This window comes from Acyrthosiphon pisum, chromosome A3, assembly GCF_005508785.2.
Source record: "Acyrthosiphon pisum isolate AL4f chromosome A3, pea_aphid_22Mar2018_4r6ur, whole genome shotgun sequence".
Taxonomy (NCBI): domain Eukaryota; kingdom Metazoa; phylum Arthropoda; class Insecta; order Hemiptera; family Aphididae; genus Acyrthosiphon; species Acyrthosiphon pisum.
Genome location: NC_042496.1, coordinates 21,069,809 through 21,083,302, shown reverse-complemented (window position 1 = coordinate 21,083,302; position 13,494 = coordinate 21,069,809). Strand labels below are relative to the sequence as shown.

At 27.2% G+C, this 13,494-nt stretch overlaps 1 protein-coding gene across 3 annotated transcripts in view; it reads left to right on the top strand.

Annotated features, from left to right (window-relative positions):
- Positions 1-4,570: 4,570 nt before the first annotated feature.
- The window catches only part of LOC100162603 (protein sprint), a 93,577-nt gene continuing 84,653 nt past the window's right edge, over positions 4,571-13,494 (top strand). For all 3 annotated transcript variants that reach the window (XM_008186088.3, XM_029491112.1, XM_008186085.3), the window contains exons 1-2: positions 4,571-4,815; positions 4,936-5,022. In XM_008186088.3, the coding sequence (XP_008184310.1) occupies positions 4,813-4,815; positions 4,936-5,022 (90 nt within the window). In that variant the 5' untranslated portion in view covers positions 4,571-4,812. The remainder of the gene's footprint in view (positions 4,816-4,935; positions 5,023-13,494) is intronic.

The following is a 13,494-nucleotide window of genomic DNA, read 5'->3' as shown; positions in this document are numbered from 1 at the left end:
GTTTTTGGCGTAGTTCTAAAAAAAATAACTGTAGATACATGCAATTTTAGCTAAATGTTTATAATAGCATTTTCTATAACATTTTCTGTTCAAAATATTTTGAATCGTTTTCAGCTGTTTACGGACATTTTAAATTTTCAAGTTTTTAGTTTTTTTTTCTATAAACGTCAATAAAATTGTATTCTTTTCAAAAAGTTCGAAAATGTAATACATGGCTTTTGATATATTGTTACAGCAACAGTTGAAAAATATTAAAAAAACATAGACTGTACAATTTTTTTTATAAGCATTTAAAATTTGAATTTTGACAAAATTTATCAAATTTAATATTTAAAAATGATTTTTTAGCTAAAAATATGTAAAAAGTTCAACATTTATAGCTGAGGATTGAAAATTTCAAACAAGGTTCCACGTAAGCATATAGTTTAATGTGTAACCAAAAAATTTTAAAAGTATAAAAATACATTTTATTTATAGTTATTTTATTCTCAAATTTAAAGGAAATTATATATTTAAACGGAGAAGAATGATTTTAGTTTTGTATTATATTTTAAAATAATTATTTGTGGGTACTTGAAACTTGAAAAGTATATTATTGAACACAGATATGATAATAATCAAATAATAATAATTCAATTTAACCTGCTACCGTATTAATAATAATTAATAGTACAATACAATAAATATAATATAAAATACTCTAAGCTGATAATAAACCGCTCAGGATCGTTTTTCGTATATTATCTACAGTATGGTATTATATCATTGAATTCAAATTTTACACCATCCATTACAGTCACTTGTAACTTGTAACCTACGCTGTACAGCAGAGCAACATCCGCACTTACTCGATTTTTTTAAATATTATTCGGTATACCTATTAGTTATTATACAACGCAGTGAATGTGATTTACTAATTTATGGGCCCAGTACAATTTATAATTTTGGGCCCCAAATTGTCCATCTCTATTTTATTCAATGCTATTATGCTAAGATAAAATATGTACATAATGTATATTTAGATTAATGCTGTATGTAAGAAGTTGCTTATATATATGTATGGGTAGGTAGTTGGATCACTTGGATACTTGGATCATAGAATAAAATTGTATTGTTAATAAATGTGATTATTTAATATACAAGAACACTTAACACTTTCAATGCGTCTAATTAATGTTTAATATTTATTCAAGTAAGTATACAAATAAAAAAGCAAATTTTTTTTTGAAAATTAGTATTTTTTATTATTACACTGTTTACACTTTTATATCAAACTAAATGTTTTTAAGTTTAATGTTATTTAAATCAAATTTGATTTCAGCTAATCAGTTTTCACAAACATTTTGATTATGCGTTAGTAGATATAAACTAGTTCTAAACGTAAATTTATCTAAACTACCTTGTAGTTTATTTTGTTTTTTCATCTCTTTTATATCGTTTAATTTCCCTAAAGTTAATTTTTTTTTTAAACAATATATAAAATGACAAATAAATATACAATTAATACGACTGACGTTTATCACGTAACTACGCAGACCAATGACATCAATATTGCGATATATAGTAGTAACAGCAATTAGATTTTGTTGTTCGCAAAATTGATCAAGGCCGTGTTTTCAGGGAAAACTCATTATACTTTATATCTCACCAAAATATCGTAAAATATAGTAAATATAGTAAAATCTAAATCTAAATTTGTTTTCCTAAAGTATGATAAAAAGATTTACGATTAATTTTGTATTCCTGAATTCGACGGACCCCTCTTTTGAGTGGGCCCAGTGCGGCAGTGCCCCAGTGCAAATGTCCCATTTGTCGTTGCATAATGATGGCACTGACACTACGTAATGAGTCATTATATAATAAATAATTATTAATCCCCCAAAATCCAATTATCCACTCGGCTATTCGCATCTACCAAATGTTATAATACGTGTTGCGGAAGTAACACACGTACGATTGGGTAGCCGCCACTAGGGACGGCCTGGGAGAAAAATTCAGGCCGGGAAAATGTATTATCCAGGCCACATATCTATGACCACGTCATAGGTGTAACGTGTAACTATGTGGGTTTTAGTGACGGCTGATCATAATATGTTATATATTATGACCCCCACACCTACAATATTTTTATAATTATTTATTTATTAGACCTTTTAATTAATATTATATATTAGAGAGCCACAAAAAAAACAGTTCATAAATCAGTATCAAGTTTAGTGTGACTCTACCCCCTTTTCCCAATTTCAAATGCCTAGATTCGCCTATCTATATTATATTGTAATCGCTTAAATAAAATTTAAAAAAAAAGTAAATTAATAATTTATTAAATTAAATTACAAGTAGGTAATCTGGTATTACTATGCTTGAAGCTTTTATAACAATTCATAATTTATATCTTTAAGGGCGTCAGAGCCGGTGCGTTTCTAATACAAAAGCATACTGCAAAAACTTTCACGCCCTATGCCCCTGTGGAATAATCGGATTTCGTAATTTTTTTTTTGTTTAAAAGAAGACAATATTTTGTGAGTATGATCAAAGTCTGATTTTCAAATTTTAATTTTAGAAATTAAAATATACATTTGAAGTCTTTCAGATAAAAAAAAAATAAAGTATGAATATAATTTAGAGAGCAACCAGCACTCGTGTGCGCTAAGCAGTTACTTTTCTCGGTCGATCGGACGAAGCTACGGCATACGCAATAATAATATTGCGTATTTGCGTTTATTATACGTTGTAAAATATATCTATCTTAAATGAGCAATTATAGTTATTAGTAATAAGTAATAACTTATTGTATTAAGCGCGTTTGGTTGAATATTTATTCACCTATATAGTAGTCACCACTCACCACACAGTTCTTTGACAGTGTAAGACAATTATAGTGCGTCCTAATTTGGATTTTCCTCTTGTAGTAGGTATGGTTGTATAGGTATACGTATGGTTTACAAGTAGATAATATTATATGTTTTAGTAGGTATAACGAAATAATTAATAAATATATATTTTATATAAATAAATACTAATTATTTTAAGAAATATTTTCATCCATCCGCCTGGCCAATGGCAAGTCCCAGCATCCCAGTATCCCGGTGGGCCAGGCCATCCCTGGCAGCCACTGCCTATAAACCTATTTATTGTGGGTACTAGGTATTGCATCTATTGTAGACGGTACCTATAATATTTATGTTATTATACATGTCTAAATAAATGTTAAAATTCTAAATCTAAACGACTAAACTCGAAACTTGAAAGGTATTCCTCATCTCGCATTTCTAACTATTGGTCCATTATTTCACCTATGTTTATGTTTTTTTATTAAGAAACTTTACAAATTCAAAATAATTTTTAGTTTCTTCGCATGGCTAAACATGGCTGCATCTAATCTCTATTTTTTGGGGCAATATGCTGTTATAGTACTTTTATAATAGGCACCTAGTTCATATTAATAAATAAAATATAATTTAATTATAATAAAGTATTCCATAGGCGTAAATAGCGTTTGGGATTTGGGGGGGGGGGCTAAAACCTTACTTTGAATTAAAATAAAATGTAAGAAATGTTTGGGGGCTGTGGAAATTGTTGAGGGGCTTAGCCCCTAAGGCCCCCTTATATTTGCGCCTATGAAGCATTCGTTGAACAGCCAACTTAACATTTTCCTAAAATGGGACCAGAACCGTAATAAATGTATATTATATTATGCACCTATTACAATTATATTACATTATATAGTAATTACATTCCCACGTGGCATAAGGTAATCAAATTATATGCATAATTTAATAATTGTTAATTAAGTAACACATTAGGAAATTCATTAACGCCATTAATCTGTTTTAATTTAGTAAATACATTTATTTTTATCATTATACTCCTGACTAATTATCGTGACCACAATTTACTGTCAATTTCGAAGTCAATAAAATTAAAACTATTATTTAAGCAATTAAACAATTAAGTTATGCTATCTTTATGGGGACATTTGTTTAAATAATTATTTTAAATAGGTATATAGATCGTTGGTACTTGGTACTTGGTAGATACAACATACATTATTATATTATATTCTATTAAATATTTAAATGATAATTAAACAATAATATAATAGGGAGAGGAGAAAAACATAAATTGGAAATAAAATAACTACATGGGTATCTAACTTTCCAGAATACCAGCAGAGTACACGATATTAACGTACATTGAAGGATACCTTTAATACCGTGTCTGGATATTCAGCCACGGCTGCAGCAGTGTACAAACTACTAAGTACAAACCGGCTCGGCCCACACATCCGAATCGGTGCGCGCGCCGGTCACACTGTGCCCGGCTACGTTGTCGTCGGGGAATTTTTTTCTTTCACCGCCGTAACATAATACACCATATACACATATTATATTGTATTGTATATTTATTTATTATTATTTTTTCATTATCACCTTATCATGACCTGTTGATCGGGGTACCATACGCAAAACTTCGGGCCGTTTTATCGTTGTTATTATTGTTTATTATTGCTATTGTAAATTGTAATGTTATTGTCGGCGACCGCATAGATAAGTATATTAATTTATTTCGACCGTCTCGAATACAAATTCCGGCGGTTGTCGGTTATATTTAAAAACGAAAAAAGAAATCGTAGGTAGGTAAATATAATTTTTTTCGGTATAAAAATCTTACGTCGCGATATTGTTTTGTGGTCCGTTCCGTTTTCCGTTCAAACCGTTTACCAGCAACAATAAAATACAACTGTGACGTGTTTTCGCGTCGGCTGTACACGTCCTATAGACATACTCATGTGAACTCTATAGTCTAAGTATGGTGAGTGCATATATGTCGTACGATTCGAATGCAATACTGTTCTTTTGCGTCTCGTACATCCTATTAATGTCATCATTTATCATAATGGTATGGTATATTGATAGTTTATTCGGTATTTAGCTCGCGGATGACAATAACATGGCCGATGACTGTGCGGATAACGAAGAGCAGAGACCGGTTGCCGCAGCCGGCTCATCTTATATGCTGGTGAGTACCTATTTGCAATTATTTTTTCATCTGTAAACAGCGAAATCCAATATTAGGAATGTGTTGTTACTCGTTATGTTTATGATTTAGGTGATTTATATTAGTCTATTTTACATATTTATAATATAAAAAATAATATTTGAAATATGTGTAACAATGGTAATATATTTCTTTCATGTACCTAAATCTAAAAAAAAAAAAACCCATCAATATAATTTTAATTGATATTGATAGTAATTGTATTACTTGTGCTCTGGTTTTACCTTGATATTTTCATATTATACTATACATATTCCACAGCAACATATAACTACACATATACATACTATGAATTATTTGTTAGGTAGCTATTACTTTATTGGTAAGTAATTAACTATTTTGATAAACTTGAATTTAATGATAGAGTTATTACTTAATATACTTTTAAAGACTTGTTACTTACACAATTATAACTTCCTATTATTGATAAAGAAATGATTATTGATTTGTTTGTCCAATATATAATGAGTAATGACATATTATTCATAATATGTAACAACTATAATGTTAATGAAATAAAGTTTAGTTATGTGATTTAAATGTTAATGAATAATGATTTATGACATAAAATATTTTCTTTAGTTAGATACCTACCTATATTATCTTTAACAGTCATATTTAGGTACTTGTTTTATTTAATACATTTTTTAAGTATTTAAAGATGCTGAAATAATTATAGATTTTAGGTGGATTACATTTCATTATTATAAAAAAGTCTCGATTAACCGTGGTTTTCATTTATCCGTGTGACCCCCTCCCCACCATTTCCCCGGATAATCGACGTTCCACTGTAATTGGAATATGTCATTTTTTAAATTTATTTTGAATTTAACTATTTTCAACAACCAAATTATCTTAGAAATCATTACTATAGTAATCCAATAGGTAATTAATAATTAATAATAAGTTTGCATTAAATTATTTGGTGTTACTATGCATCTATTTCAATTGTCAGATAACAGATAATGTTATAATATTTATAACATGTACCCAAAATTATTTGTTTTATTTTTTATTATTGATCAAAAAATACATTGGTAGCTTTCTGTGGCTATTTACATGCAAGATTTTCATGGAAGAAATTTGAGTATATTGATATGTATCGGTTCAAAATCAAGCGTTTAAGAAGTTAGAGGTGTGATTTACTAATGAAACCTCTGACCTTTATTAGACTCTGACATTAGTATGAATTGGTTCGTAAATAACATAGTACTACGTATCAAATTTTTCTTCTTGAAAATATTAATACTTTTGATTTATTGGAATTTTTATTTGTATCCTTAATTTTTTTCTATTTTGTTAATTGCATTGCTTCTTTATCAGTGTCATTTGATTTTTTAATGAAAAAAAAATAATACTACATCAAGTGCAAGGAGCGCAAAGCTTATCATTGGAAAAAGTAAAAAATCACTTAATAGTTACATATTTATAACTGTTTGTTAATAATATAGGTAGGTATTTAAATTCTTAGATTACATTTTTATTAAATTTTTTTTTTATGTACAGAAAAGGACATAAAATCTTAATATTGTCAAAGTATGCTCTAAAAAGCAAAAATATTAAAATATTAAAAAATATGCTAAATAAAATTTGGGATTATTTTTTTGAATTATATCTATTTATTTGGGCAGGTGTTCCCATAGGGCATATGGTATATTATATATACACCGTATACTCTCAAGATATTTTTACAAAATTATGACTGTACTGTATACGGTAGAATTTTGGTACTTACGGCTGAGTACCGTTTTTGATCATATACTCTCAAAAAAAAAAAATAATGGAAACACATCTGTACATAGATAGTATTTATTTTACCTTGCTATTTATTTAACTATCTAAGAAAAACATAATTAATTCTAAAAGTCCCTAACCTGAGTAGTGAGTAATGAACAATGTACAAGTATATTATGTAGATTATGCCATTAGGTTCCTACATTTTTTCAATAGTAATTAATTTTAGGTTTTAAAATTATTATTTTCATTTTGTTATTTAAACACTTATTTTAAAACAAATCTTCACAATTTTTGTATAATTAAACACAGTAACTAGCTATGTCAGAAAAAATAAATGCTTAACATTTATATTCTGTTGATTTATTTTTAAATTTATAAGTGTACAATGTACACTGTACATAGAATAAAATGCATTTTATTACTGAACAATGATATAGGTATTGTTTTATAATATCTAAACTACCTATTTGTTATAAAAATGGTCTAAAGTCTATAAAAGCAAGTTCAAATTTAATAGATTTATAAAGTAGGTAGGTTACTTACAAAGTTACAACCTAAGTAAATAAAAAAGTTGCGAGTTTAATAATAACATATGAAGCTAAAATGGTGTAAGTATAGTATTTACATGTTATCAAAGAAAATATGGTAACACGATTGAATGAATCCATTTTTCTTATTATTAAATAATAACATGTTAGGTATATTTATATTAATAGTTTAGTCAAAATTAAAACAGGCGTTAAAGATTTATTAGGCAATTTATACAATTTGTAAAATTGTAGATAGTATAAAATATAGCATGCGTATTAGCATTGATTATATATAGTATATATACTCAATGGTATTAGGTAGGCATAGTATTATTATTTGAACTCACGTTATCAGTAATATTTTTTTTAATTTTTAACATTAAAACATTATTTATTATTCATGATCACAATTCACAATTCTCAGATTAATTCAAGATTAATTTCAAGAACTATGATTCAATTTTGTTAAAATTAAAAAGATGACGAATTCCGTTTATAACTCATGACGTTTTCATTTTAGTTAGTACGTGTTGATACTTTGGTCTTTGATAGTATGCCAGTATTTCTAGAAGTATATTTCTAAAGCTATATAAATCCAGTTACGTTTATAGCAGTTGTACTTGCCCCCCCCTTATTTAATTAATTCGAAATTGAGGTTTTTGAATCATTTTAATGATAAGTTTTTCATCGTAAAATTGGACGAAATTCAAGAATTTATTTAAAACGTGACATACCGTAAACTTCCTTGATATTTATATATCTACAACACAAGTTATGTAAATTGTAAAATATAAATGTTTTCGTACAAAATATTTTTAAAGTATAGTTGTTTTTAAGAAACCCGAATCGCTAATCATGGCGTTTTTGTTTTGAGTACCAATGTAAACAAAACTAATATTCAAATAAAAACAATATATTTTTTTGAAATATGTAACTTGAGTATAATTTAACATTAAATACACAATTATATTATACTGTATGCACAACTTAATTTTTTTCATTTGTCCTTCACAAAATTATAAAAAATTCAGTATTGTATTTTATAACTTGACATTACATTATATTTTTGACGTACTATCTTATGCATTTATATAAATTTAGTAAAAGCCAAAAGGCAAATGTATAATAGGGAAAAAAATGTATATTTACTCGTATCAATTTATATAATTATCAGCTGTTTGATTACTGTACGACGCACGTGAGTAATTTGTTTGATTGCATGGTAAATGTTAACCACAGTCCACAACGGTTATTAATATTCCAAAAAGGGTAGGCTTTTTTCTCATTTGCTTACAATTAATTTAAGTTTGACCGGACAGCTTGCCGTAATCGATGTTTAAACGCCATTTCTATGTAAATTAACATCTGTGTATAATCCGGCATCTGATCCAGGCCGTTACGCATATTTATTTTTTATTATCAATTTAGGTACTTAGCCTTTACTCGAAGATTAAAATAATGAATATGCTACTGATGTATAATAATTATGTTTTACTAATTTTGTTTTTAAAACATATTAACCGAAAAAATTGCTGAAGTGAATTGAGTCCAGTTTTTCTAATACCTATTAGCTATTACCTACATATTATACTCGAGTTGTTTAGTAAGTAAGAATTGTTGTTGTTCTTTGAGGTTGATTAAACTCGATTCATTATTAATTGTTCCGTTCGTTCAATACCAATAATGATTCTAGAATAGATTTTTTTAATAACGTTGCAGATTGTACACACTATTCGTCTATGTATATAATATGTCTATACGTCACTATAAATAGTAGTTATTGTAGTTGTGGTACAGGCATTATAACAACAACTTACGAGACTTGTGTATACATTGTACGACGTACGTACATCGGCTGCTGGTAAGATAAGTAATTCTGCATAATAAGTAATTTTGTACCCATAAATAATGGTGTTTAGGTTTTTTTTATCTACAAAAAAAAATTGTTAAGTTCGCTTATATGATAATTGTATTTTTAGATAAAAATTGTTGGTTTTTGAATTTAAGTTATATAAAAAATTATTTTTTAAATGATAAAAGAAGAGTTCAAAAATTTTAATCGATTGTGGTAAGGCCAAGTATGTCAGTACTTCGAGGAGTACTTATAGTTGTAAAATAAGTGAATGGACTGAAGAGTTCTTTTATTCTTTTAAAAACAATTTTTTAAATTGTATCCATTGTTTGATGAATTAAAATTAAAACATGGTTCATATAATTAGGTATTTAAAGAACAGTTATTAGGTTCAGTAACATTATATTATACTTTGAAGTTCGAAAAAAAATTAAATCCTAGAATATTATTTTATTATCAATTAGGTAATTAGTTACATATAATTTATTTGGTGAAAAACAATAATTTGTTATTTTTTTTAAATTTACGTGGACAACTTACAGCTTTACATTTTTAAAAGAGCACATAATTCGAATTTCTATTGCAAGCTGTAATATAATAATACCTAATGATTTTGAATAAAACTGTGTTATTTGGCAGAGAAAATTATTGTTTAATATTATACTAATATTTAAATACATTACCACAAAGTTTTTAATAATGTTTAATTAATATTCGGGGTTATAAAGTAACTGTTTTTATTTAATATTATAGTTGGGTAATTCAATTATATTCTTTAATTACTTTAAGTAGGGCTCGGAAGTTTTATCACTAAAAAATATACTTTTTCGCGCTTTAATTTGCACTTAAAAACGTCATAACATGCGCTATAAATAGCACTAAAAATTGGGATATGCAAAATAACATTTAAAAACCACATTAAAATTTTTTTCATTTTTATTCTTTAAAATACTTTTTATATCATACCATTTATGTAAGTATAGTAATATACCTAGTAGTATAATGGTATAATATTTTATGTATCATAGGGTAGGTATAAGGTGACAAGGAATTAGGTACTGACTGTTCCTTTATCAAAAAAAAAAAATTCACTTCAATATACTAGCGTTTTCAATAAATTTCCAATAATTCGAATTCCCATTTTAGAAATTATCTGTGAGCAAATAAAATAATTCAACAAAATGTGTTTGATTCCATTAATTTATAAGAATATACCTAAAAATAGCAAAATTGGAAATACTTAATCAAAATAGCACTAAAAATCGTAAATTTGCAAAAATTAGCAAATTGAAATTTCTTTTCAGAAAAGTGTGCAACAAATTTTATTTTACTTTGGATGTTCTAAGACTTATGTAAGTATGTATTTGCTAGAACTTCTGAGTCCTGCTTAAAAACTCTCATTTCATGTCTATTCAAATACAATATTATCTTGTACAACTTTTTATATCCATGTATCAATATTCTTTGAAGAACTAGTTATTCTTAAATAATAGTTGCATGTACAATTCTAAAAATGTTCGTTTTCTTACTTAAAGCGAATAAGTTACGAGATAAAGGCGGCGCAACGAGACAAGACACACTTATCTATTCATTCTTCGCAAGTTTCTTGTATAGGGTTTTAAAATTATTAGAAAATAATCTTGGGTTATAATTTATAATAAGGTGTATAATACAAATTTGATTATACAATATAATTATTTATAATTATAATTATTATAATGCAGTTAGGTGTGTCCATATAAAAAACAACCACCCCTTCTAAAGTGATACCTGAGGCGATAGCTTAAGATTGCTCTCTCTCACAGCCCTCTAAATTTGGCTATGCATTTAGTTTTAGTCCTTGGACACAGAGTTATAAGTAATTTTAATGATTTAAAACAAAATTTTTGGTAGAAATTATGTACCTGTAATGTTATATTATCTTCAAACGTTGGATAACGTATTATAACGTCATGTAGGTAATAACAATTTTTTTAATTGTCTACTGTACATTTGAATATCTTAATTATAGACTAATATTGCATTTATGATACCTGGTGTACATTTTTTTAATTTATATGTACCTATAGATCGGTATAAAATATGTTACGGTACATAATTAGGTACACTCGTCGGTTAAACCTACAGTATGCCTAGGTATTAGCTGGTTGTATTGCTTTATTATTAGATCATTGGATGTACAGGTAATGTACTAATAATGTATAAAGGTATACATCTAATACTTATGTTCACCAAAGATAATACGTTTTGATTTTTAAGACCATAATAATATTTACATATAATTATATTTACTTGGAATTTTTTTTAATTGTTTAAGTTATTTAAAAATAAGTATGAAGTATGAATACTTAATATCTACATTCTATATTCTACATGAAAGTAATTTATCTATATTATTTATAGTAGTTTGCGCCTAGTGAAGAAACGTTTGAAAATAATACAACTATAATTATTGAATGGAGCATGTATACAATTTACACAAGTCGACATTTATAGGGTCATGGAGTGGTGCTTATATATTTGTAACACATGTTAGAAACATTTTGCAGCGTCTGAAGATAAATCCATTGGTTTTTTGAATTTGATTTACCCCTTTGGGAAGACTGAAAGTGTGGGCAATTTCGATGTGAAATATTGTTGAATTTCTTCATATAAAAGGGGAAACGGTGTGTGAAGACAAATTGGGCTTACCTTCAAACTGGAAAGGAGCAATACGTTTTGTCCAGGTTTCGCTAATATTGCCTCTTTCCACTCTGATCACTCCCTTCGTCGTCAGTTGGTTCATAATATACAAAACGACCTGCGTTTGCTAATAGCGATTTATAAAGTTCCAGTTGTACGAATTTATCCCTTGAATTCAGACGGAATCCATTTCGAGTGCATACCGTTAGGTCATCGGTCTTTGGCTACGTGTTTTTCCCCCTTTTTTCGTCTGTGGAAATATACAGTCACCAAGCGAGTGGTACTTGAGAATAACGACCTTTTTGAGAGCACGCAAAAGCATCTTATGGTGGTTTAGTTTGGAGTGTTAACTGAAGAGTCACAATTAAATTAAACATTTAGTTTAAAATTATGTTAAATAGGTACAACAATTTTATCAAGAAAAATACGTACAAGAACATTTAAATAATATAGTAAGCCATCGTAGAAAACATTTGTGATAAATAGTGATATTTATGTATTTTGTCTATAAATGTAGAATGTTATTTTTTAAAATTATACTAAAACATTTAAATAATCTATGTACACTTAGTAGTTTACCGTCTATATAGTTATGTATACTATCATAATATAGTAAGTACTACAAAATGCGCGCGCATTTATGGCAATTTTTTAATTTTTAAAAATATGATAATTTAAATACTATCAATCAGGGTAAATATATATTTAAAATTTGCTGATATAATATTTTGCATTCTACATAATAAATTAAATATGTAATATGTTTCGTTTAATTCTATAATACTAAAATCATATTTTAAGTTCATATCATTTTTACAACATTATTACATTAAAATGTCCGATAGTTTTCTGTAGTTCTTTTTCCATTTAAAAAACTATATTTCAATTTACCTTGTTTAATTTTTCATTACTCTAGCAAATGTGGTTTATTATAATTCATTAAATGTATTATTATTTTAAATATATAGTTGAACGCTTATGTAGTTGTTTAAGAATACCTATACTTATGTATTAATTAATTAATAATAAAAATCATTAATTTTAATTAAAAATCCTACAATTTTAAGATCGCACATACTGCGCACATTTTAGACTATTTGGGGTAAAGATCTTAGTACAATAAATAAATAGCATGAATAAAATATAATTGTATGACATATATCATGCGTATACTGTTTATTATTTCATACACTGCAATCACATTATGTACTTACAAAGCATAATAATTATTATTACAGGCTTAATGTTTTATTCTTTTAATAATGTAGGAGGGAGGGATGAACTATTGTTGTAATATTTCTATAATGATGAGTCGACTTACGAGGGGAAAAACCAAATCATTATTTGTATCTTATTTAAAAAGGGAGGCGAAGGACTATCGTTTTCAAAATATTCGTACAAACATTATACTCTACCGCCTACATAGCCTGAAGGTCCAGATACATCGACCTACCCTCGGAGACATTAAAAAAAAAAAAAAATACTAAAATATATTTTTCCATTTTGTAGAGAAGTATTTTCAAGTAATGTTTGATGTATTGTTATTTTTTGTCATTTATTGTACTAGATTGGAGTCAGAATCTCCGTTAAAGCACATTGTTTATTCTTTTGTCAGATTTTCGTTCAAACAAT